The sequence below is a fragment of the Molossus molossus genome, unplaced genomic scaffold (genome assembly GCF_014108415.1).
Source record: "Molossus molossus isolate mMolMol1 unplaced genomic scaffold, mMolMol1.p scaffold_m16_p_5, whole genome shotgun sequence".
Classification (NCBI taxonomy): domain Eukaryota; kingdom Metazoa; phylum Chordata; class Mammalia; order Chiroptera; family Molossidae; genus Molossus; species Molossus molossus.
This window is the reverse complement of record NW_023425388.1, coordinates 36956933-36984447: the sequence shown is the minus strand read 5'-3', so window position 1 is coordinate 36984447 and position 27515 is coordinate 36956933. Positions and strand designations below refer to the sequence as shown.

The following is a 27515-nucleotide window of genomic DNA, read 5'->3' as shown; positions in this document are numbered from 1 at the left end:
TAAGAAAAAAAAAAAGAACCCTAAAGATTCCACCAAAACCTACTAGAACTGATAAATGAATTCAGTAAAGTAGTAGGATACAAAATAAATATACAGAAACAGCTGCATATTTATACACCATAACAACTCTCAGAAAGAAAAATTAAGAAAACAATCCCATTTGCAATTGCATCAAAAAAAGTGAAATAAAACACCTAAGAATAAATTTAACCAAGGAAATGAAAGACTTGTACATGGAAAATTCTAAGACACTGAAGAAAGCAACTGAAGGACATACAAATAAATGAAAGCATACACTGTGCTCATGGATAGGAAAAAATAACCTCATTAGAATGTCCATACCACCCAAAGCAATCTATAGATCCACTGCAATCCCTATCAAAATACCAATGGAATTTTTCACAGAACCAGAATAACCAAAAAATGTATATGAAACCACACATTAGCCCCAAATAGCCAAAGCAATTTTGAGAAAGAATAAAGTTGGAGGTTTTGATGCTACCTAACAGTATCCTATACTACAAGGCTATGGTAATCAAAACAGCATGGTACTAGCATAATAACAGACACATAGATGAATAGAACAGAATAGAGAGCTCGAAATAAATCCATGCCTATATGGTCAATTAATCTATAACAAAGGAGGCAAGAATATACAATGAAGTAAAGACAGTCTATTCAATAAGTGGTTCTGGGAAAATTGGATACATGCAAAAAAAAAAATGAAACTAGGCCACATTCTTATACCATATATAAGAATAATTCAGCCCTGGCCAGTTTGGCTCAGCGGTTGAGCATCGGCCTGCGGACTAGAGAGTCCTGGGTTCGGTTCCCGCTAGGGGCACATACCACAATGAAGAAAGAAAGAGAGGGGGGAGGAAGGGAGGGAGGAAAGAAGGAAGGAAAGAAAGAAAGGAAGGAAGAAAGGAAGAGAATAATTAAAAAGGGATTGAAGTCTTAAGAACTCCTAGAATACATAGGCAGTAAACTTTCTGCCATTACTCTTAGTAATGTTTTTGTAGCTATATCTCCTAGAGCAATGGAAACAAAAGAAAAAATAAATAAATGGGACTACATAATATAAAAAGTTTTTGCACAGCAAAGGAATCCATCAACAAAACAAAAAGACATTCATCAATGATACATCTGATAAGAGGTTAATACCCCAAATTTAAAAAGAACTCATACAACATAACACCAAAAAAAGAAAAAAATCCAATTTAAAAATGGGCAGCGAACCTGAATAGACATTTCTCCAAAGAGGACATATGGATGGCCAATAGACATATGAAAAGATGCTCAAGGTCACTAACCATCAAAGAAATGCAAATTAAAATCATAATAAGATATCATCTCACACTTATCAGAATGGCTATCAACAATAGATCAACAAACAAGTGTTGGCGAGGACATGGAGAAAAGGGAATGCTTGTGCATTGTTGGTGGGAATGCAAACTGGTACAACCACTATGGAAAACAGTGTGGGGGTTCCTGAAAAAATTATAAATAGAACTACCTTATGACTCAGCAATACCACTTCTGGGTATATATCTGAAGAAATCCAGAATACTAATTTGAAAAGATTTGTATCCTAATGTTCACTGCAGCACTATTGACAATAGCCAACATATGGAAGCAACCTAAGTGTCCATCAATAAATGATTGGATAAAGAAGTGGTACAAAGTTACAATGGAATATTACTTAGCCATAAAAAAGGAATGAAATCTTACTATTTGCAACGTCATGGATGGACAGAGAGGGTGTTATGCTAAGTGAAATAAGTCAGTCAGAGAAAGACAACTACCATATCATTTCACTTAAATGTGAAATTTAATGAACAATCTTCAGTGGTTCTCAACCTTCTTAATGCTGTGACCCTTTAATACAGTTCCTCATGTTGTGGTTGCCCCAACCATAAAATTATTTTTGTTACTACTTTATAACTGTACTTTTGCTACTGTTGTGTCTTAGGGGACCCCTGTGAAAGGGTTGTTGGACCCCCAAAGGGGTTGCAACCCACAGGTTGAGAACTGCTGATAAATGAACAAACAAAACAGAAATAGACTCACAGATACAGACAAAAAACTGATAGCCAGTTGGGAAGGGGGATTGGGAAAAAAGGTGAAGAGATTAAGAGGTACAATTGGTACTTACAAAATATTCACGGGGATGTAAAATATAGCATAGGCAATATAGTCAATAATATTGTAATTCTGTGAATGGTGCCAGGTGGGTACTAAATTTATCAAGGGGATCACTTCATAAATTATATAAATATCTAACCACTATGCTGTACACCTGAAACTAATATAAATACTGTCAATTGTAATAGAAAAGAAAATGGTTTTAAAAAAGAATATCAAACAAGCTAAAAGATGTGAAAAAGTAATAATAATTAACCCAAAAGAAGGCAACAAAAGTAACATATTAAATAGGTGAGTTATAGAAAATAGTAAAATGGTGGATTTAAAAACAAATCAGTAATTAGTGTAAATACAATTACAAAACTATGTTGGCTATGTACTGATGATTGTTTTAACATGGATACAGGGGCTTTATTACACTATTTTGTTTACTCTTATTTATGTTTGAAATTTTCCATAATAAAAGGTGGGTTAAGGTGGGTTTTTTAAAGGTAACCAAGAGTAAAACATACCCTATTAAACATTAGAAAATGAAGAGAAAAGGGGGAGGCAGTGTGAACTACATCTTTCATGATCATTAATAGGGTTTTAATATTAAAAAACAGAGGTATATCGCCCTGGCTGGTTTGGCTCAGCAGTTAGATCTAAGGTCACGGTTTTGATATCTGGTCAAGGGCATGTACCTGGGTTGCAAGTCTGATCCTGGACCCAGTTCTGGGTCATGTGAGAGGCAATCAAGGCGTCTCTCTCACTTCAATGTTTCTCTCTCTCTCTCTCCCGCTCCCTCTCTCCCTTTCACTCTATCTAAAAATCAATGGAAAAATATCTTCAGGTGAGGATTAACAAAAACAAAAACAACAACAAAAACCCCCAGAGGTATAAACATTATGGACACACTAGAATGACTAAAAAGGTTTGCCTCTCAGAAGTCAAAGTAGGAATGAAAGGTATGAGGTATGATAAATTTGTTTTACTAAAAGCTGTTTTACAAAAATTGGTTATCCTCCTGGCCAGTTTGGCTTAACGGTTATAGCATCAGCCCGCGGACCGAGGGGTCAGGTTCAATTCCAGTCAAGGGCATGTACCTGGGTTGCAGGTTCAGTCCCAGTCCTGATACAGGTGGGTCATGTGGAGGCAACCAATTGATGTGTTTCTCTCTCACTGATGTTTCTATCTCTCTCTCCTTCTCCTGGACTCTCTCTCTAAATCAATAAAAATATATTTTTTTAATTGGTTATCATTTTAATTAAATATTTTAACTAAAATTTTATTTTAAAAACTGATAAAATGTTTAATAGTCAGAAAAAATAGTGGAAGTTAAGATGCCTAATCATTTATACTTAAATAACAGCCCATAAAAATGAAAGGATCTATAAGTATACTTTAACAATATGGCCAAGTATTCTAAACACCATTCTTAAATGCATTATAAATTTTAGATTATGGTATCTTAAAATGAAAATAAATTATTCTATCAGATTATATCTTAATTTAAATGATATCAATAATTTAATTATTAGATTAAATCAGAATAAAACTCTGGAATCAATAAAAATCATTCCTGCCCAGCTGGTATGGCTCAGTGGTTGAGCATCAACCCATGCACCAAAAGGTCGCCAGTTCGATTCCCAGTCAGGGCAGATGTCCAGGTTGTGAGCCAAATCCCCAGTAGGGGGCATGCAGGAAGCAGCCAATTGATGTTCTCTCTCATCAATGTTTCTATCTCTCTCTCCCTCTCCCTTCCTTTCTCTCTCAAATCAATAAAGAAAAAAATATTTAAAAATAAATAAATAAATAAAAATCATTCCTGCATTTTACCATTATAATATAAAATCTAAGTAAGTCAATTTCTCATATTTTTATACTGTCAAGTATTATTAAAACTTAATGGCATAATGTACAATAAGACTAACCTTCAATAAATTAACATGAACAACTATCATTAAATATATATATATATATTTTTTATATACATATTTTAAAAGACTAATTAACTTACTTACCTCCTTTTCTTCACCAACTTGGTCCAAACTCTCATGACTTGAAGGATTATATGGAATTACTAAAAACCCAATCCCAAACATAAAAAAAAAGAGAAACACAGCATCCATTAGCTGAGTTTGACTTAAATTTTCTCTTGATTTTATTAGTTTAGTTTTCATCATTAAAATTAAGTATCTGCCCTGGTCAGTTTTTGCTCAGTGGTTAGAGCATCAGCCCGTGGACCAGTGAGCTGGGGTTTCAATTCTAGCCAGGGGCATGTACCTCAGTTACGGTTCGCTCCTGGCCCTGGTGGGGTTGTGTGGAAGGCAACCTGTCGATGTGTCCCTCTCACATCAATGTTTCTCACATGATTTTTAAAAAATTTTTATACTGCATCTCTGTATCTTTTACACACGTTCTACTTCTGATAATAAAGCTTTTAATAAAAACAGACTCACTTTAACAGTCAACATGGCCCATAAAATCAGTATGTTTTCATTATTGAAAAAACCAGACTAGCTGAATTTAAAGGGATCTCAAAATAAATTAATCTAAATTAGAGAAAAAAAATCATTTGCTGTAGCTTACACAGTTGTCTTTTTAAAATGTTAAATATATATGTTAAATATTGTTACAATATTACCAATGCAAAATATGTTTACCTAACTTTTATTTGGGGAGGACAGAAATGTTTTTAAACTTGGGTGAATGAGTCACCTACAGAAGTCTTTGAATAATACTTTGTTGATGAATAATGGTTCATGACACTGTCATTCTTACCTGTTTGTGCATGGTCTGAGTGCATGGATGACTGATCCATGGGCATCATTGGTTCCTACAAACATTTCCAAAGAAACAATAACTCAGTGGATTATTTTTAAATCCCAATATCTCTATAAATCGAAGAACATTATTTTGATGAGAAACAGCATATTAAAACTCAAATTTGAAAAAATATAACTTAATAAGTGAGAATTATATTACTATATTTAATTTACTTTTAATTTTATTATATAATATTCCATACAATATTCCTATAAATGAGGTAATGTCACATTTTACAGATAACAGAAGGAACACAAAACTAATTTCAGACAATCAGGTAGAAATCAAAATTAAACTTCTATATACTCTGATTTGTTTCTCTTCTATACTACTTAATCTTGTTTTGAGCTCCATATACTTACTTTAAGTCTCTGGCAGAAAGATTCTCTAGTATTTGACTTCTTCAGCTGAGGCCCAGAGATAGATTTCAAGATGTATATAATTGTCTTAAAATTATATGTAAAATTTTGTGGCAAGGTATCAGTGATCGAAAAAGGAATAGAAAAATCTCCTAGAAACTGAGTTTTAACCAACTAACTGCCAATAACCTCAGGATAATACTACTAACTCATTAATCTTGGAACCAGGTTTAATAAATACCAGCAAAAAAAGGTGAACTTGAGAAGGAGCATTAATTATATGGTTATAACTTTACGGCTGCTTTAAAGATAGGCTGTGAATTTTTCAATGCATTTAGCATCCATTCTAAATATAATCACTAACTCTGTCCCTCTATTCTTTTACATTTATAAACTCACACAAGTCATCTATCACCAAAGAATACACACACAAATATCAACAGTAGCCTGGAGAAGTTATGTTCACCCTTTTTGTCCTTCGGTTTTTCCTTAATATTGAATTTTCACCTTCCTAACTTGTATAAACCCACATCTACGCTTATATGAACCAGCTAAATAATTCTCATACCTAAGAGATATCACTAATAATCTGCTTTCAGGAGGTTAAAGAAGGCACTATGAATAAACATGGTATAATTATTCTAGAAGACAATTTAGAAAGATGCATCCAGATCTTTTTAAAAATGCATATTCTTTAATCCTGTAATTCTACTTCTGGATCCTTAAGGAAAAAATAAGATTTATTTACAGAAAGTTCATTATGATTTTCTTTATAGGAAAATTAAGAAAACAACTCAACTGTTTGATCGTGAAGAACAGGTTAAAAAAATCATGGAATAGACATATAACAAAATATTACATTAAAAATGATGAGGATATAGATAGCTAAACATAGAAAGAGGACCAAAATATATTGTTCAGTAAGAAAAATAAGTTAAAAAACAGTACCTATATGATCTCACTTTTGTTAAAAAGTATGCAAAAGAAAGAGACACATCAAACATTATGTGCCTTCTGACGGATAAACACTCCACTTTCGATGAAGTAGTCTCAAAAACAACCCACAAAATAAACCCCAAAACTCAATATCTAAACCTCTAGATTTAACTATAATATACAGAAAATAAAGAAGGGGAACATTTTAAACATAACCACGAAAAAACAAAGAGAAAAATTATGCAAAACTTTAAATGATAATAGTTTCCTCTACAATTAAACTGTAAGAAAAAAAAAAGAGCAATAGCAAGAATGAGAGAGCAACACACACACAGAGAGAGAGAGAGAGAGAAAGGAATCGGTAAATTAAAAATAGCTAAGATATGCCCTGGTCGGTTTGGCTCAGTGGTTGGAGCGTTGGCCTGCGGACCAGAGAGTCCTGGGTTTGGTTCCTGCTAGGGGCATGTACCACCCCCCCAAAAAAGCTAAGATATAGCAATCAATTGTAAATATGGACTTCATTCAGATCCTGATTCATAATGAAAATTGTAAAAACAAATTAACATTTATGAGATAACCGAAATTTTGATCATTGCCTGGTCCTGGATGGACATTTGACATAAGGAATTTGGTTTTTAGTTTTTAAAAAGAGTCCTTATCTTTAGAGGTACATTCGGAAATAAGTCTGGGATATGTTTCAACATAACACGGGGTTAAATGGGTGGGGGTACAGATGCAACAAGATTGGTGATGAATTAATAACTGTTGGAGCAGGGTGACTGGTATATGGAAGTTCATTATACTGTTCCATCTACTCTTTTTTTTTTTTTTTTTATAATCCTCACCTGAGGACATTTTTCAATATTTTGTTCAGATAGAGTAGGAGGGAAAGAGAGGAAGAGAAACATCGACGTGAAAGGGACACATTGAGTGGCTGCCACTCGCACAACCCAAGCAGGGCCGGGGACAAACTGCAACCGAGGTACATGCCCTTAGCAGGAACTGAACCCGGGTCTCTCTGGACCACAGGCCGATGCTCTAACCACTGAGCAAAAATGGCCAGGACTGTTCCATCTACTCTTAATATATGTTTAAATTTTTTCTACATGGAAAAAATTTTAATATTTATGCATATTAATCTGCACAGAAGAAGTTCTGAAAAGATATATACAAATGACAATTATCTTTAGATGGTAGATTTAATAGGGAATTTTTAATTTTTTTTTTCCTCACCCGAGGATATTTTTCCATTTTTTGTACAGATAGAGTGGGAGGGAGAGAGAGGAAGGGAGAGAGAGAGAGAAACATCGACGGGAAGGGACACATCGAGTGGCTGCCACCCACACGACCAACCAGGGCCGGGGACAAACTGCAACCGAGGTACGTGCCCTTAGTGGGAACCGAACCCGGGTCCCTCCGGACCGCAGGCCGACGCTCTAACCGCTGAGCCAAACTGGCCAGGGCTTATTTAATTTTTATTATGCATTTGTGTTATCTATTTTTCTATAAGAAACATGCTTTTATTACATATTTAAAACAGAAAGTGAAAAATAAAAATGTTAAATGCAAACACTCCCCAATTAATATGACACTTTAAATAGCAAACAAGAAGACTCTGACTGTTCTTATCTGATCTGTGCTTAGTGTCAATGTTAAAATAATTGGAGCTATAAATGAATGAGTTTAGCTTAAAGAAGAGAAAAAAATCACTTAAACGGTTCTATCTACATCTTTCTAATTTAGACCAGAAGGTTTTGTATCAACTAAACAGAAAAGTTAACTATATCCTACAGACAGATTTGTAATGACAATTCCCAAATTCAAAATATGTGAGCTGAACTATACAGTATTCCTATCCACATTCTGTAACAACACTGTCGAGTTGTGATTCCTTAACATCCCGGCCCATTTAGTCCTCTGTGCTAGTAGTGTTATTTTAAAAAGCTCTATTAAAAATAGACAACTATATCTTACCGGTGGCAAAGAATGTCGCCCACATTCAATTGTGACAAGTTTGTGGCACTTCTTATGAACCAGGAGTTTGCAGTTGATACACTTATATCCCTGGCGTCCAAGTCCCCATATTCGGTCAGTACAGATGGCACAGTGGGCACGCTGGAAAGAGTAATTCAACAGAATTTAGTAACAACAACAAAAGGGTCATAATTATTCCCCAACAATTTGCTCATAAAATAGTGAAAATAAGTGGCTTTCTTCTCTACCGCAATTCTCATCATCATACATAACTTTTCCAAAGCTACGATGGTCAGGGAAAAATAAACAGAAAAGAGAGCTTATTTTAAAGAGACAGTGCGCCTGGTCAGTGTGGTTCAGTGGTTGAGCACTGACTCATGCACCAAGAGGTCGCCAGTTCAGTTCCCAGTCGGGGCACATGCCCAGGTTGTGGGCCAAATCCCCAGTGGGGGACATGCAGGAGGCGGTCAGTCGATATTCTCTCTCATCAATGTTTCTATCTCTCTCCTTCTCCCTTCCTCTCTCTCTAGGATCAATAAAAGAAAAAAAATTTTTTAATTAAAAACAAAGAGACAGTGAGCCCTGGCTCAGTTGGTTGGGCACTGACCCATGTACTGAAGGGTTGCCAGTTGGATTCCTGGTCAGGGCTCATGCCTGGGCTTTGGGCTTGACCCCTGGTAGGGGGTGTGCAGGAGACAACCAATAGATGTTTCACTCTCATGTCAATGATTTTCTCTCTTTCTCTTCCCCTTCCTCTCTGTCAAATCAATTAAAAAAATAAACCTTGTTTATATTCTGGGTGTCTTGAATTATATTAAAAAGCCCAACTTTCTTATAGCTAGGGTAACCATATAATTAATCATCAAATCAGGAACATTTTAGAGAGCAAAACGAAATGCTATTAAAAATTACCTCAAGCCACCCTGGCTGTTTTGGCTCAGCTGTTAGAGCGTCGGCCAGTGGACCAAAGAGTCTCGAGTTCCATTCCCATCAGGGGCATATGCCTCAGTTTCAGTTCAGTCCCCAGCCCTGGTCGTGCGGGAGGCAACAAACTGATGTGTCTCTCTCACATAGATATTTCTCTCTCTGTCTGTCTCTCTGTCTCTGTCTCTGTCTCTCTTCCTCCCTCCCTCCCACTCTATCTGAAGATAAATGGAAGAATACCTTTGGGTGAAGATTAAAAAAAAAATTACCTCGAGCCCTGGCCAGTTTGTCTCAGTGGTTAGTGTTGGCCCACTAACCAGAGAGTCAAGGGCACACATCTCGGTTTCAGGTTCAATCCCCAGCCCCAGTCAGGGTCATGTGGGAGGCAACCAATCCATGTGTCTCTCTCAGATGTTTCTCTCTCTTTCTCCCTCTTTTCCTCCCACTCTATCTATCTAAAAAAATCAATGGAAAAATATCCTCAGTTGGGGGATTGGGCAAAAAAGGTAAAGGGATTAAGACGTACAAATTGATTGTTATAGACTGATGAACCTCAAAGGGGAGGGGGGAGAAGGGTGGGGAAGAGATAAACCAAAGAACTTATATGCATAACCAACGGGCACAGATAATAGTGTGGGGAAGGCGGGAGCGGGGAGGAGGGGGTCAATGAGAGAAAAAAGGGGGGACATCTATAATATATTTAACAATAAAGATAAATTTGTAAAAATGATAAAAGAAATATCCTTGGGTGAGGATTAAAGAAAAAAAAAGTTACCTCAAGAAAACACGTGTACTGCAAATACTAGGAATGTTAGGTAACCTTACTCCTTTAAAAGGGGATAACACGACTACCTTTCTTTCATAATAGAGATTTCAAAATAGAGATTTCAAATTATCAGCATTCAACAAACTAAGGTTTACCCTGTTGAAACGCTTGGCTTGAAAAGTGTGGCCATTTGCACAATAAAGCTTTCTCCAGCGGCGTGCACCTCGGCGGTAGATGGATTCTGAAGAGAGATTAAAAGTTTAAAAAAGAGCAATTGTGAATAAAAATTATTATAATTAAGCCTGTGATTTTTTTCACAATATTGATTGGAAGAAAAAAAATGTAGACTGATAAAAACCTGAAAGTGAACAAATAAAATGGATTCATCAAAGGACTAGATGAAAATAAAGCCCACGGAATATAAATGTTTCAGTAACTATTATTGTTTTTCTGTTTTTTCATTTCCCCCCAACTTTGATTTTTGAAAAATTTTTAAGTTCAGAGAGGAGTTGAAAGAATAAAACAATAACCACCTGCATCCTTCACCAAAGTTTGCCATTACTAACATTTTATTTTGTCATATTTTGCTTTCCAATTTTAGTATATGTGCTGCGGAAGCAAGCACTTGCTTTCCTCTCTATTTACACAGACACGTTTTCCTGAATCACTTAAGAGTTGCAGATATCGCCCTGGTCATTTTGGCTCAGCGGTTAAAGCATTGGCCTGTGAACCAGAGAGTCTTGGGTTCGGTTCCTGCTAAGGGCACATACCTTGATTGCAGATGGTCCCTGGTCCCGGTTGGGGTCGTGTGGGTGGCAGGCAACCAGTTAATGTGTCTCTCTCACATTGATGTTTCTCTCTCTCTTCTCCTCTCTCTCCCTCCCGCTCTGAAGATAAATGCAAAAATGTCCTCGGGTGGGGATAAAAGCAAAAAAGTTGCAGGTATCATACATAACACTTTACCTTTAAATTCCTATTGCCTCAGATTAAGGACATTCCCCCTAATTCCACTTAAGCACAATACCATTACCATGTCTTAAAAAATTAACATTAATTTAATATTATCTAATATACAGTTCAGGTGCAAATTTCTCTATTTGCCCACAACGTGTCATTCATAGCTTTCTTTTTCTCCAGAGGATCTAATCAAAATTCAGGCATTGCATTTGGATGCTTACCTTTTTTTGTCTCTTTAATGTATGCTAAAACATTCACTCTGCTTTTTTTCTTTCTTTTATTGATTTGAGAGAGGAAGGGAGAGGGAGAAAGAGATAGAAACATCGATGAGAGAGAACATCAACTGGTCACCTCCCACTGGGGATTGGGCCCACATCCTGGGCATATGTCCTGACCAGGAATTGAACTGGTGACCTCTTGGTGCATGGGTCGACACTCAACCACTGAGCCACACAAGCTGGACAAAACATTCACTCTATATGTTGTTTTTCATAACGTTGAGTTTTTAAAAAATGTCTAGGCAGTTGTCTTAAGTCCTACATTTTGGATTTATCTGTTGCTTCATTAGAGTCAGTAGTAAATACTTAGGCAAAAATAATACACAAGTGATGTGTATTTCTTATTGCATCACATCAAGAAATACACAAAAGTCAGCTCACTGAGTCCCACTATTGGTGTTCACTCTGTTAAAGGCAGTGATTACTAGTTCTCTTTATTATAAGGTATGTTCCTTTTCTTTTTAAAATTTTTTTCTTTATTGATTTTAGAGAGAGAGGAAGGGAGAGAGAGATAGAAACATCAATGAGAGAGAACATCGACTGGTGTCCTCCTGCATGCCCCCCACTGGGGATTTAGCCCACAATCTGAGCATGTGCCCTGACTGTGAGTCAAACTGCTAACCTCTTGGTGCATGGCTCTATACTCAACCACTGAGCCACACCACCGTTCCTTTTTGTTTTGTTTTTGTTAATCTTCACCTGAAGATATTTTTTCATTGATTTTTTTTTTTTTAGATAAGAGTGGAAGGGAGGGAGGGACAGAGAAACATCGATGTGTCAACATTGATTGGCTGCCTCTTGCACAGACCTGGGTCTAGGGATCAAATCTGCAACCTAGGCATGTGTGTGACCTTGACTGGGAATTCAACCCGTGACTCTTGGGTCTGAGCCAAACCGGTCAGGGTTGTTCCTTTCTGTAAGCACTCTTACAAATATCTAAGGAACATTTTGTAACCATGAGAATATTCTCTACCCCAACAACCTTTTATCCAATGGTATTTTTATATTAATACTTTTCCTAGTCTGGCCAGTGTGGCTCAGTGGTTGAGTGTCGACCCATGCACCAAGAGGTCAGGACTCATGTCCAGGTTGTGGGCCCAATCCCCAGTGGGGGGCATGCAGGAGGTGGCCAATTGATATTCTCTCTCATCAATGTTTCTATCTCTCTCTCCCTTCCTCTCTCTCTAAAAAAATCAATAAAAAATATTTTTTAAAAAAATTTTCCTAAACAAACTAAGAGCTCCTACAAAATCAAATCTAGATCACCTGTGTAACTTTGGTTAAGTCAATCACTATTATGTATATACAACATCTATCAGTCAATAAATATTCCACAATAATAGTTAATACTGCGGAAAGATTCCAGTGGGTTTCTAAATTCATTTTAAAGCCAAAGTAACACTGAATTTAAAATTAAGACAGAGCCCTGGACAGTTTTGCTCAGTGGTTAGTGAGTCTGCCTGTGGATCAATGACTTGTGGGTTGGGGTCGTGTGGGAGGCAACCAGTCGATGTGTCCCTCTCACATCGATGTTTCTGTCTCCCTCCCTCCCACTCTATCTGAAGATAAATAGAAAAATATCCTCAGGTGAGGAATTAAAAAAATAAAATAAAGATAGAAAAGACCAGTTGAAGTGCTCTGAATTAGAAATTTTGAGATAGTATAATACAGAACCTTGAATATGATGTCTTATTTTTATTTATTCTGTTAGGAGTAACCAAAGCAGAAAGTTCCTGTTAACATATCTTAACCTAAAAGAACATCCTATTTCATAAGCTTTCATGAACTACAACTTAATATATCTTAAATTTAAACATGTTAATGTTGGCCAGGAATTAAAAGAGCCAAGAGACCACAATAATGGTTATCAATTTTCCCCCATGCTCTATTTTATTAATATTTACTATACTGTGGAAGGAGTGGCGTGAAAATTTCCACCAGCAAATTTTAAAGCGGGAAAGCAAGCATGAAATATAGTGTAAAAGTTAGGAAATAATATTTTATCTGTGTGCTATAGACCCATAATAGATTTGCAGATGGGACTCTGGAGCCAAGATCTGCTACAATGGCAAGTCTTTAAACTCAGGGTTGGCCAAAGACAGAACAGTTGCTTCTCCAACAGCTCTGTGAAGGCAGCCTATACTCGCTTTGATCCATCTGCCAATGGAAGTCCAGAGAAATATTCCTAGGTGAGTCAAAACCTAAATTTTTCACTACTGCTTCAGAGTGCTGCCTGATTCTTATATTTCTTCATTTTCCTATACAGTATACGGCCCCCATTCAACTCTATATACAAATACCCATAGTTCTTTAATTTTTCATTTTTACCAAGTGCATGGAGAGTCAAAAAATTAAAAGTTAGAACTACTGCCCTGGCAGGTGTGGCTCAGCTGGTTGGAGTGTCGTCTTATACACCAGAAGATGGAGGGTTCGATTCCCGGTCAGGGCACATACCCAGATTTCTGGTTGGCATGTGGGAGGCAACAGATCAACATTTCTCTCTCACATCAATGTCTCTCTCTCTCAGTCTCTCTCTCCCTCCCTCACTTTCTCTCTTTAAAAAAAATCAATAAAAAATACTTTTTTTTAAAGTTAGAACTACTTCACTTAATTCAAAACAAAACATTTACTAAAGTCATAGATATGTGCAGAAACCTCAAGTGAAAATGAGTTTCCTAATGGCCACAACTGATAAATTATACCATGTATCAAAACCAATATATTATGATCAATATAAGTTTGCATATTTAAATTACATCAGGCCAAATAGCTCTTTGACTCCTTCCTTTTTAAAATATATTTTTATTGATTTTGTTTTTTAGAGAGAAAGGAAGTGTTTAGAGGTGAAGTATTATATAAGTTACTTTCAAATGGTATAGCAAAATAAATAAATAAATAAATAAAACAAGTGCGTTTCATGTGTATATACATATAGGCATATGTGTGCACACATACAGATAAAGAGATAAAGCAAACACAGAAAATGTTAAAAATTGGTGAATTTAGGCAAAGGATATATGGGTATCTTTGTTTTCAATGTTTCAACTTCTCCATAGATTTGAAAATTTCCAAAATTAAAAACCCAGAAGAAATATGACTTAATTAATTTCCCTTTCAAATTCATAGTCGATAATTATGTCAGTAAGTTATAACTAAGAACTGCCTTATTTTGATCTGGCAAAGTAGAGTTTAGGCAGCTGCTAATACTTTCTAAATTAGACTAAAGAATGAAAAAGAAACTAAATGAATTAAAAGCTATATTTGTGATTTCCTTTCACTTGTGCCACTGGATCATAAATAACTTTATTCAGTGGTATGAAGTGTATAAACACTCACTATCTTCTCCTGGACAGGGCATTCCAGGACGTTCTGGTACACAAGGAAATACTGAAAGAAAATAAACTAAAATTAATACAGCATATTTAAAACATGTAAATTACATAGAAGTTTAAATTCAAATATTAAAAAAAAAAGACCTAAATTTCAACCTGACCCTCTCCTGACACAAGAAACTTAGCATATGGTCAGTATTATTTGTTTGAAGAGGTCCACTTTACCAAGGGTATCTAAAACAGTTTTAGTGAAAGTGACCATCCATAAATAATGCATTAGAAGCTCAAATTACTCATTCAAGTCTCTGTTACGTCATTAATTGATTATTTTTGTCCTTAGAGAAATCATTAACTACTATTTCCTTAAATCTTTGTTGTAGTGACATGTTTACTACAATGAAGAATTAAAATTAAATTACAAAAATGTATACAAATGTGAACATAAACCATTATAATTTTTATAAGAGGTATACTAAACTTAGGAGTAAATTAACACCAGGAATAGTACCCAAATCCAAAAATGTAAATTTTTACCTTAGGAACTGTATGTTTTTAAATAAGCTAATTTGGATCGTAATAAATAAACAGTACATTTATGAACATTTAATCAACTATGTGTGGTCTGTGATGTTCAAAAGGACAGGTTTAATGAGGAGCACAAAGCATGGGAAGGAAGCACAGTTCCTTATATATTTTTAAAAGTTGAAATATAAACTAACTTATAAAAATAAATCTGTGAAACAGTATAAAAATAAAACTTAAACTGTTTAATCTATTGAGCAATCATTTCTTCAAACATTCATTGTAGTTATATTCTAAAAAGAGATGACCCTCAAAATGGAAGACTTCTAAAATTCTGCTAAAGATCTCCACAAATTAGATTATGGATCCCCTGGGAGTCACTATGTAGTCCCTTAGGTAGATAAAAAGTCAAATGACTATTTTTTTAAAAGACACTATATAGAAAAGTATAAGGGAATTACAACAAGGTACTGAAATGATATACCTAGAGATTTATATCTGTTTCAAGTTTTAAAGAGTCCCCTAAGTGTTTACAGTGTCCCCAAAATGTTCCATAAAAAACTGCCAATGCCCTGGCCAGTTTGGTCCAGTGGTTAGAGCATCAGTCTGCAGACCAAAGAGTCACAGGTTTGATTCCGGCCAAGGGCATGTACCTTGGTTGCGGTTCATCCCTGGCCCTGGTTGGGGTCGTGTGAGAGGCAACCAACTGATGTGTTTCTCTCACATTGATGTTTCTCTCTCTCTCTTCCCCTTCTACTCTATCTGAAGATAAAATGGAAAAATATCCTTGGGTGAGGATAAAAAACAAAACAAAAAACTGCCAATGTATTACAATTAAGTGCAGTGTATTAGGGGAGTCCTACATGAGGTAAAAAATTGAGAGGTAGCATGGCAGAATGAAAAGAACACAGATCTGGAATCAGAATACCTATATTTACAACCCAGGTCTATATTGTACCAGGTGGCTGAGTCTAGGTTTCTTCCTCTATACCACTACCCAGACCTCTCAGACTTGCTGACCTTTCACACACTAGTGTCTATAATAACTATGTAAACTGTTTCACTGTTAACCTTTAAACAAAAGAAAGACATTTAAGATACCTTACCTTTAGAGAGCATTATTTGCATGACTTACAAACTGTAAGAGGATGACTTAGGTTCAACTAGGCTCTCGATTCTTAAGTTGTTTGCTAAACTTTGCTGCGAAACACTGAGTTTTAATATCCAAGGAAGCATACACAAATAGCAAATTTCCCAAGATTAAAAAAGCTGATTCATTTTGTTTTCTCTAGCAATTGAGAAACTACTGAATAAGGACAATTATATAGTGATGAGGGATAGAGATAAGGAAAATAACATCAGTATTATGTTTTAAATTGGTCAAGAATATAGTTTTTTTAAAATATTATTGCTCTAGAAGAAAAAGAAATGACTACTCCTTTACCATGAATCAAGAGTTCAGAATCCTTGTTTAGTTCATAAAGCCTAAAGGCTTCTTCTAACTCCAACTGAGATGATACTGTACATGGGTCTCCTACAAAATATAAAAAGTAAAGTAAAGCTCACTCTTTAAATCCTCTAAATGTGATTAAACAATTTGTTACATAAAATCTTGAGGAAAACATTACATGTATACATAGAGAAATATATGACAAGGACAAATCTTTGCATATTTATTTAGACAATCCTATTCTCTAAAGTAGGTAATATTACTTCTATTTCTGTTTCTACGAAATTCAGATACCAAATTTTATATACATAAAACCATTTGATTATCAATAGTGTACATATTCAAAATGCAGCAAACAGAATCTACCAGACCACATTTTAGAGTGTCACTACAATATGACTAACGGCCAGGGACAAGCTTTCTGTCACCTGTTTCTTTAAAAGGGGAAGTGAAAGTAGTTCCATTGCCACAATACAGTCTGTTAAAGGTCTCCATGTAATCATATTGTCAAATTCTCCCTTCACCTGAGAGCCTGCTCAAAAGACTCACAGAAAGGAAGTGTGGCTAATAAAGTACTCTGGACTGAAGAGGTCCTATTTGAGCTTTTAAATGTAAATGTATAGCTTTAGTAATCTCACACAGAGAGGGAAAGGAAAAAACACCTTCCTTAGTCAACTAGCCAAAAAACTGAGTCATCCCTGGCAATCAATGAGATGACACATTTCCCATAGAATGGCATTCCTTGATGAAAAAGTCATTTTGAACATAGTTGGGGCCTCAGCTGGGTCCTCAACACTGTCATTCTTTTGCTCATTCCTGTGGTTACACTAAATGTCACCACACACTAGATGCCACCAACCCTGTCCAAACCTCAATCACTTTCAGCAGAGAACTTGGCCTAGTACTTGAGAGAGAAAAATGAAGTCAACTCCTGTCCTGCTATCTCAAATAAATGTTTGTTCTGTTCTCTAACTTGGTCACTGAATCTCTACTTCTTTCTATCCTCTCTGGGTATTATTCCATTAGTTTTCCTTAGTTCTATTTTTATTTTGGCTTTCCTTCCACTGGCTCTTCTCAAGCAAAGGCATGTTTGAGTCTCCCTCTCAAAAACCTCTCTCCCACTCAAGAAGCAACAAAAATCTCTCAAAGAGGCGTCCTGCAGTACTTTGCACCCAGGCTCTCTCCCAGTCTAGATCCTGTCTCTTTGAAGCAAAATCACTTCTTTGAGCCTCAATTTTCTCTTACGTAAAAAAGAGGGCTATTGCCCAGCGGGTGTGGCTCAGTGGCTGAGCGTCGACCCATGTACCAAGAGGTTGCCAGTTCAATTCCTGGTCAGGGCACATGCCCAGGTTGTGGGCCCAATCCCCAGCAGGGGGGCATGCAGGAGGCGAACAATCAGTGTTCTCTCTCATCAATGTTTCTATCTCTCTCCCTCTCCCTTCCTCTCTCTCTCCAAAAATCAATAAAGAAAAACAAAATAACATGAGCATTTAATAAATAAAATCAATAAAGAAAAAAGAGGGCTATTACCTATATTGCAGGTATGATGGGAAATCTAAAGATGATATATTTAAAATGATTCATAGTATGTTTGAGACATTATAGGTGTGGCTTTTATTATTGTACTTTGATCAAAAGCCATAAATGGAATTAACTATTAAGGTATATTAAAACCATATTTAAAATGTCAATTTTTCTTTTTGCTAGACATTGTCTTTTTGCCAGACCAGTATCTACCTGCTGTTGGCTGAAACCTAGGCCAAGTCAAGTACCCATTTTCAATATTCACCTAGAGACTGATACTTTTGAATAAGCACAAGGAAGTATGAAATAAGAATTAACAGCTGACCTTATGTATATTCAAATCTATTTTGTTTTTATTGGACTGAATGTCTTTGGTTCAAGTATTACCTTTTGGGGCCAACTGTTTAATGCCTGATAAAGCAGGACACATTACTCAGAAGTAAAATATGCCACAGGGAGTCATCATGAAGCAAAGATGAAAGGAAAAGCTATTTCTTAAAGCCCACTCTATTACTAAAATCTGAATTCACATCCTGAAACAGGTATACACCCAGAGTGAGATCTGCTCAGTTCAACAAATTTCAAGATAATGAAATCTGTAATATTAACCAGCAGAACTGGTCTTTTTTTCAGTGTATCTACATTTTCTTCTCACCTGTCAAAACAAAGAAGCAAATTAGAGCATTGGACCTCAAAGTATTTGGTAAATATACAAGATCCAATTATTTATTATATAACCTGATGCATTTATATGCATTAGCTATTTCAACATAGGATTGAATTCAGTGCCACACATTTAAAAGAATCAAGATAGCCTAAAACCAAATTTGTTTTGTTTTGTTTTTTATCCTCACCCGAGGACATTTTTCCATATTTTGTTCAGATAGAGTGAGAGGGAGGGAGGGAGAGAGAGAAACATTGATGTGAAAGAGACACATCGAGTAGTTGCCACCCGCACGACCCAACCAGTGCCGGGGACACACTGCAACCGAGGTACGTGCCCTTAGCGGGAACCGAACCCGGGTCTCTCTGGACCGCAGGCCGACGCTCTAACCACCGAGCCAAACCGGCCAGGGCGCTACCTCATTCCTCTCCCTGATGTTTGAGTCTGGGACAGATTTACAGACTCACTGTCTGTCCCCACCAGGACCTTCCCACTGCCTCTGGGTTCAGAACACTGTATACCATTTGCAAAAGTCATTGCACTCTCTACATTGCTTAAAATATAGATTTGTAAAAACTTTCCAAGAATGCTATTATGTTAAGTTGGTAATCTCTTCAACACTGGGCCCAGCACAACAGAAATGAATTTTTGGCTTCTTACCCCCAGGTGGAAATCAGTGGTTATAGAAGCACATGCTATCCTATCAAGCTGCCCACCCTCAACTTCTCTTCTGGAGAAGATGGAGTAATAGGAACTGGATTTAACCCTCCACCTAAAACAACAAAAACTAGACAGAATAAATATAAAAATGGTTCAAGATATTGGAAGCTGCCCTGGCCAGTTTGGCTCAGTGGTTAGTGTCAGCCTATGGACGAATGAGTCGCGGGTTCAATTTCGGTCAAGGGCATATACCTCAGTTGCGATTTGTCCCTGGCCTTGGTTGGGGTCATGCGGGAGGCAGCCACTCAATGTGTCCCTTCCACGTGGATGTTTCTCTCTCTCTCTCTCTCTCTCTCTCTCTCTCTCTCTCTCCCTCTCTCCCTTCCTCCGTCCTTCCCACTCTATCTGAACAAAAATGAAAAAATGTCCTTGGGTGAGGATAAAAGAAAAATAAAAGATACTGGAAGTCAAGCAACACAATTAACTGTTCCCAAGTAATTTAAATGCATCCCAGAACAAAGCTCAAAAATATTTGTAAGAATACAAATATATTCAACATCTAATAGGCAACAGTCACAATGTCCGGAATCTAATAAAATATAATCAGCCATGTGAAGAAGCAGGAAAATGACCCATAACAGGAGAAAAATCAATCAATTGAAATTTGTCCCCAAATTTGACATAGAACAAAGAATTTGTAGATTAAAAGAGTTATTATAATTATACCCAATATGTTCAAGAAGCTAGAGGTACTGAGCATGTTAAGTAAACATGGGAGATATTTAAAAATACTCAAACTGAACATCTAGAAAAAGTATAATGTCTGAAATGAAAAATATACCCGATAGGATTAATGTAGATTAGACATTGCAGAGGAAAAGATTAGTGAACTTAAATCCACAACAATAAAATTATCCAAAATAAAACGTAGAGAAAAAGACTAAAACAATGAACAGAGCATTACTAAGCTTTATGATAGCTTCAAGAGGCCAACCATACATTTAACTGGAGTCTATAAAGGAGAGGGGTGTGATGACAGAAACAAATTTTTTGAAGAGATGTTAGCTAAAATTTCCCCAAATTTAATAAAAAGTATAAACCTATGAATCCAAAAAGCTCAACAAATATCAAGACAAGAAACATGAAGAAAATTAAAGTAAGGTCCATCAAGATCAAATTGCTTAAAACCAGTAATAAAGAGAAACATCTTAAAAGCAGCCAAAACGCACATTACATTCAGAAGAACAAAGATAATTCTGACAGCAGACTTTGCATCAGAACCAATGCAAGTTAGAAGACAAAGTACTGAATAAAAAACAATAATCAACCTAAAATTATTTACCCGGGAAAATTACCTTTCAAAATCAAAGATGACCTAGAGACAAATTCATAGAGAAATTCAGAGATAATACATATAAGAGAGATAACCAGGAGCTAGAAGAGAAGGGATGAGGAGTTATTGTTTAATGGGTACAGTTTTCTATAGATGATGAAAAAATTCTGGAAATGGGTAATGGGACGGTTGAATAACAATGTTAATGTGCTTAAAGACACTGATTTATATACTTAAAAAAGGTTAAAATTGCCCTGGCCAGTTTGGCTCAGTGGTTAGAGTGTTGGCCTGTGGACCAGAAAGGCCTGAGTTCGGTTCCCCCTAAGGGCATGTGACTCGGCTGCAGTTTGTCCCTGGCCCTGGTTGGGGTCTTGTGGGTGGCAACCACTTGATGTGTCTCTCTCACATCGATGTTTCTCTCTCTCTCTTGCCCCCTCTCTCCCTCCCGCTCTTTCTGAAGATAAATGCAAAAATGTCTTCTGGTGAGGATAAAAAAAAAGGTTAAAATGGTAAATTTTATGTATATTTTACCACAATATAAAAAAAGAAATTTTAAAAAGAGACTATACTAGTGCAGCCGGTGTGGCTCCGTGGTTGAACGTTATTCCATGCCCCAAGAAGTCACTAGTTCAATTCCTGGTCAGGGCACATATCTCGGTTGTGGACTAGATCCTTAGCAGGGGGTGTAGAGGAGGCAGCCAATCCATGTTTCTCTCTCATCGATGTTTCTATTTCTCTCTCTCTCTCCCTTCCTCTCCTTCTAAAATCAATAAGAATAAATAAATAAATAAAATTTAAAAAGGAGTATACTAGTTCTCCTTTCACATGAATCAAACTCAAGAGGTAATGCCCAGTGAAAAGAAGGAGAGTTCCAGAATTATGAACTGAATAATGGCATGTATAGGAATTTAAAAGTACACAAGACACTATACTTTGTCATTTATACAAATGGAATAGTGACAGAAAGCAGATCAGTGGTTGCCTGGGGATGATGGGATGAGTGAGAGAATAGTTTGGGAAGGAATACAATGCAATTGGAAATGGGGATGCCAAAAAGGACAGACCTTCCCCAAAAACCAGAGCATTAGCTGTACTCTGGGACCCCTGATGCCTTATCAGGCTCCTATAGCCTTTCTTGCCTCACCTCTCAACCCAGCCCCATCCCACTACTGCCAACGGTTTCTCCCTGGTGGGCCTTCGACTGATCCTTTTGCTCTCAGCATCTACACAGCCTGGTGTATAAATGGTAGCAGCCAGAAATGCTGGGCAGGATGTCTGGAGCACTGAAGACGGGCAGGGGCCAGAACTAAGACCAGTGCTTGGGGACCTCTCTAAGCCAGCGGCCTTCTGCATGGAGTGCTCGAGGCCTGGAAGTGCAGGAAGACTTTCTAGGGACTACCAGACATAGACAGTTTTAAAAAGGTATCAATTTCCAGATCCTTCACGTTCATATAAACTCCTTTCTAAAAACTATCTGCCTGAGAATGTGCCTGTGGTGTAATACCTCACCTCATCTTTTTCAAATTTTTCTTTTCCTATTACATAAAAAACAAGCATATATGTACCTACCATATAACAGATATTCATACAAAAACCTGTAAATGATTGCCAAAGCACTTTTATTTGTAATAGCCAAAAATTGAAAACAACCTCAATGCCCATCAACAGATGAATGGATAAACAAATTATGGTACATCCACATGATGAAATGCTACTTAGCAATAAAAAGAAGTAAACTAATACACACAACCCATATATCAACAATATTGCTGGGTGAAAGAAGCCAGACCACCCCCCACTCCCCGCCAAAGAGTATATGCTGTAAGATTTCATTTCTACAAAACTCTAGAAATTGCAAACTAATCTCTAGCCATAGAAAGCAGATCAGTCGTTGCCTGGGATGGAGGGGCAGGAGTGGGGAACTGAAAAAAACACAAGGAAAAGTTTGGGGATGACAAATATGTTCCATATCTTGCTTGCGGTGATGATTCCCTGGTTGTTAAAGCTCATCAAACTGCACACTTTTAAACGTATAGTGTGTTGTATGTCAATTATACCTCAATAAAACAATTAAATATATTAACCAATGGGGTGACACTGGTTAATAAAATCATATAGGTTTCAAGTGTACGATTTTATGATGTATCACCTGTGTGGTGCATTGAGAGCCCACCACCCAATAAAGGCATTTAAAAAGAACAATGAAATAAAGACATGAAAAGCTGAAAGAATTCATTACCAGCAAGCCTCCACTACAAGAAATGTTAAAGGAAGCAGGAGAAAAATAAGAGTTACAAAATGAGATCTGCTCAAGGGTACTTTGATATTTTTCTTATTGATGTTGATTTTTATGTTTTAATTTTCAGGTCTGGAGCTATAGTACTGCTATCAAAGTAACTGAAATAACAATGACTAGACATTCAGTCAAAAAGTTTGCCCCTCACTGACAGTTATTAGCATATAGTGTGGGATGATAAAAATAAAGTATGAAGAATAATTTGCTATTTTAGTTCTTAATACACCAATTAAAATTACATCAGACTAAAGATGTTTGGAAAATATCATATGAAAGAAGTATGTTCCTTACTATCCTAAGTATGGTTTTGTTACATCTTGGCACTCAATTTCCTCAGAAAAACCCCATACTCTTTATGCCAAAGAATGCTTATATTCATTTTAAATTTCTATGAATCTAACTTATCAAAACTAATAGGACATTAATTTAAAGAGCTATATCCAAATAATACCCTCTCCCACTGTCTGCAAATCATTTTCAACTTTTTTCCTCACATAGTCTTTTACAGGGTATTAAAAAAAAAAAGGAATTCACAAATGCTTTTGGTGAAAGTATAACAAAGGTATAGCACCTTTAGAGGTCAATTTAGTACTACCTATTATCAAGGACACATTCCATTTCAGGGAATTTACCATACAGATAATACAGTATAGGTGTCCCCAAAATATATGCACAAAGATATACTCTACACCAATATTTTTGTTTGTTTGTTTGTTTGTTTTATCCTCACCCGAGGACATTCCTCCATTTTTTGTTCAGGTAGAGTGGGAGGGAGAGAGAGAGAGAAACATCGACGCGAAAGGAACACATCGAGTGGCTGCCACCCGCACAACTGACCAGGGCCGGGGACAAACTGCAACCGAGGTACGTGCCCTCAGCGGGAACCGAACCCGGGTCCCTCAGGACCGCAGGCCGACGCTCTAACCGCTGAGCCAAACCGACCAGGGTGACTACACCAATATTTTTGATAGTTAAATTACAAACAATCCAAATACCCATCAAAAGGAAATTGGTTAAATAAATTAGGGTACAACCATGTTATAGTAATACCACACAACATTTTAAGAGGAACAAGATAAATCTCCATGCACTAATATGAAAAAATATCAACAAGACTTTAAGTAAAAAAGCAGGGTAAAGAATAGTTTGTACATATCAGTCTATTTGTAAGAAAGATAAAAAACTGTTACCATGTCCCTTCTAACTGTATAAAAAATTTTATAGGAGCTACTTCTTTCTGGGGGTCTGAGAATTCCCAGAGATATTTTTTCCTTCACATAAATCAATGTTTTTGTAAAAAGCATGCAATATCCTTAATAAAAACTTTAATATCCAAAGGTTACTTTCTAGTAAAAGAGAAAGGACAGAAAAGAAACACAGTGAAATTTAAACCAGGTACTCCAACCCTGAATAAATTGGAAATTTAGAAAATACTATTAGGTTGTAAATATAAAAAGTATATCCTTAAGGAAAAATGGCCACAATTAAAATATGATGAACTAAAAAGTCACATTTACCATTCTCTTCCTCATACCCTCACAGCAAATGAGAAAGGGCAGTATGGTTGTTACAAAATTACTATTCATTCTAAAATCTTTAGTTACGTTAAGCAAACCAGTTTTTCCACATGTACATCAAAACAAATCAGTAAAACTGGTTTTGAACACAAGGAAAAAGGGCGGTTGCCATAAATCTATTTAAAGGAATGAAGTAAGCATATGATCTTGATATGCTGTAATACAAAATCTCACAATTAAAAGTTCAGCTTCTAGACCACTCTTTCTCATAAATCAGAGAAGTAAAAGTACAGTTCAGTCTTCCACTGATCCTAGGGAAAATTTTTTCTCCAGACAAGCATGTCCCAATGCCTATGTGGCTAAAACCAAAGGTGACAAAATTACAACTGAAAAATAATTGCAAGGAACTTAAAAATAATTACTACTGGCTCTCTGTATGCCTAAAATGAAGAAAATACTGGTATCAGAATTAACCAGGGTAAGAAGGGAATCAACAGACCTTAGTGGAAAGTTTAATCTTTTATTTGAATGAGGCAAAGGATACAGTTTTGTTTTCCCTAGAAAATTAGGCTACTTAATAGCTATTTAGAGAGAAAAACTATGAGTTGTATTATAAAAGGATAAGACTATTTCATTAGATAATTAATTTAATTTACTATGTGAATCTGTGAATTACAATATGCTATTGTTAACAAAAAACAGAATACACCACTACCCCCAATGCTTAAATCTCCAATAATAGACATAACATTACACTGTGGAAAGGCCTGATATTAACCTTTCATACAATTCACAATTTTGTGTATGCATACTATTACTGAGTACTGCTCTAGTTCCACAGTGAAACATATGATCTCTGTCCTCATGAAGCTTATATTCTACCACACAAATAAGATGCAACGTGAATAGGGGTAAAAGGCTTCTTGGAGGACATGACATTTGAGTTAAGACCTGAATGGCAAGAGAAAGCCATGAGACAGTCCAGGAACAGAACTCTCCAGGCAAAGCTAATACAAAGTATAAGGGTACTATAAGACATGTAATGGATTGTCTCTAAATTAATTTTTTAAATAAAATCATTATCTAGTGATTCCTATGTGCACTACAATTTGAAAACCACTGACTGAAAAACCTCTAAATGGCAAATAAATAGCATGAAATGATAAGAACAGGATTAAAATGAAAATAACATTGGTTCATGGTAAGATTCAGTTTATGGATGCTAACTATATTCTAGGCACTATGTTAAATTATAGTCTCATTTTTAGGCTGAAGACATACTGTACGATATCCATACCATTTATAATTAACAGTATTTAAACTAATCTTGTGATAGAATAAGTCAAAAAGTGGTTGAAAAGATAAAGGTATTCAGTTTTACTCTTAAATAATACAAAATTTAAAATACCAAGTTAGTATTTCATTTATTAGATTTCAAAAAATGTCAAGGACTCATAATATCTGAGGATGGTGAGGGCAATAGTGAAGGGATGCTATCATTCAATGTAGTTGTGCCATAAATTGGTTTAATCTTTTTGACAGCAAATTGTCATTAGCTATGAAATTTATGATGTGCATATTCTGCAAATTTGCTAGAGAGTCCCATACGATAGCACAAAATTGCATATAAAAATGTTCACTATATACCACTCATAGTAGTGGAAATAGTTCACATATCCATCAATACGAGATTAATAAATCAATCATGAAATATCTACACTATGGAATACTATGCAGCGTTAAAAAAGGCAATGATGTAAATTGCACAGTGAAATGAAAAAATGTCCAATACACAATGTAAAAGTAAAATATTGCTTAATGATTTGTATATAATTTTTGTTTAAAATGGTGTACTTATCAATAATGCATAAAAAAGCATATTTGTATATGTGTTAAAAATATCTAGAGGGATAAAAATATCTAGAGGGATATATAGTAAACTGTTATCAGTGGTTTCCTTTTTTAGGACTAAGATTGATGAGGAGAGAAGCAAAAGGACAAAGATGTTTATATTTCATTAACATCTGTACTAGTTTTTTTCTCCCAAACAGTGAATATAGATTACTTTAGAGAAACTTTAAAAATATCTTTAAAAAATGAATATGGCCCTGGCCAGTCTGGCTTAGCGGTCAGTGACGTCGGCCCACAGACCAATGACTCACGGGTTCAATTCCAGTCAAGGGCATGTACCTCGGCTGCGGTTCATCCTGGCCCTGGTTGGGTTGTGCAGGAGGCAACCAGTCGATGTGTCCTCTCACGTAAATGTTTCTCTCTCCCTCCCTCTCTCCCACTTTATCTGAATAAACAGAAAAATATCCTCGGGTGAGGATTTAAAAAGAAAATAGATTTGAACTTAACTATAGCTTGGAGCTAGGATAATACCTTTCCAGGGCTCTTCACATCAGGGAACAAAAAAATGGCCCCAAATATTGACCTAAATATTGACATTCCTTAAAATAAAAGTCCACTGATATTATAATTAATAGAAAACCATTATACAAACTAGTATATTTAGGGTATCTTTTAACTACACTTCAGTGACATTCCATCATGTAAAATAAAGTCTAGCCCTGGCCGGTTTGGCTCAGCGGTTAGAGCGTCGGCCTGCGGTCCTGAGAGACCCGGGTTCGGTTCCCGCTAAAGGGCATGTACCTCGGTTGCAGTTTGTCCCCAGCCCTGGTTGGTTGTGCGGGTGGCAGCCACTCGATGTGTTCCTTTCACGTCAATGTTTCTCTCTCTCTCTCTCTCTGTTCCTCTCTCTCCCTCCCACTCTACCTGAACAAAAAATGGAAAAATGTCCTCCAGTGAGGATAAAAATAAAATAAAATAAAGTCTAGTGTGGCTTGCAAAGCCTTCAGGGATCCATGCTTCTCAATCTTTAATGTTCATGCAACTCATCTGTAGATCTGGTTCAAATAAAGATTCTGAGTCAGTGGTCTGTAATAGGGCCTGAGATTCCTTTTCTAGTAAGTTCCACAGACCACACTTTGAGTAGCAAGGATCTAGCTCAAATTCACACCTCACCACTTCCCACACTTTAGATTTAGTGAATCACTACTCTTCCCCACAT

At 36.3% G+C, this 27515-nt stretch overlaps 1 protein-coding gene across 1 annotated transcript in view; it reads right to left on the bottom strand.

The window, feature by feature from the left end:
- Positions 1-27515, bottom strand: part of PRKCI (protein kinase C iota) — a 76981-nt gene that overhangs the window by 29934 nt on the left and 19532 nt on the right. Inside the window, exons 3-8 of the mRNA XM_036242857.1 lie at positions 16446-16535; positions 14484-14534; positions 10068-10153; positions 8223-8363; positions 4909-4963; positions 4149-4207 (exon numbers count right to left, since the gene is read on the bottom strand). Coding sequence (XP_036098750.1) covers positions 4149-4207; positions 4909-4963; positions 8223-8363; positions 10068-10153; positions 14484-14534; positions 16446-16535 — 482 coding nt within the window. The remainder of the gene's footprint in view (positions 1-4148; positions 4208-4908; positions 4964-8222; positions 8364-10067; positions 10154-14483; positions 14535-16445; positions 16536-27515) is intronic.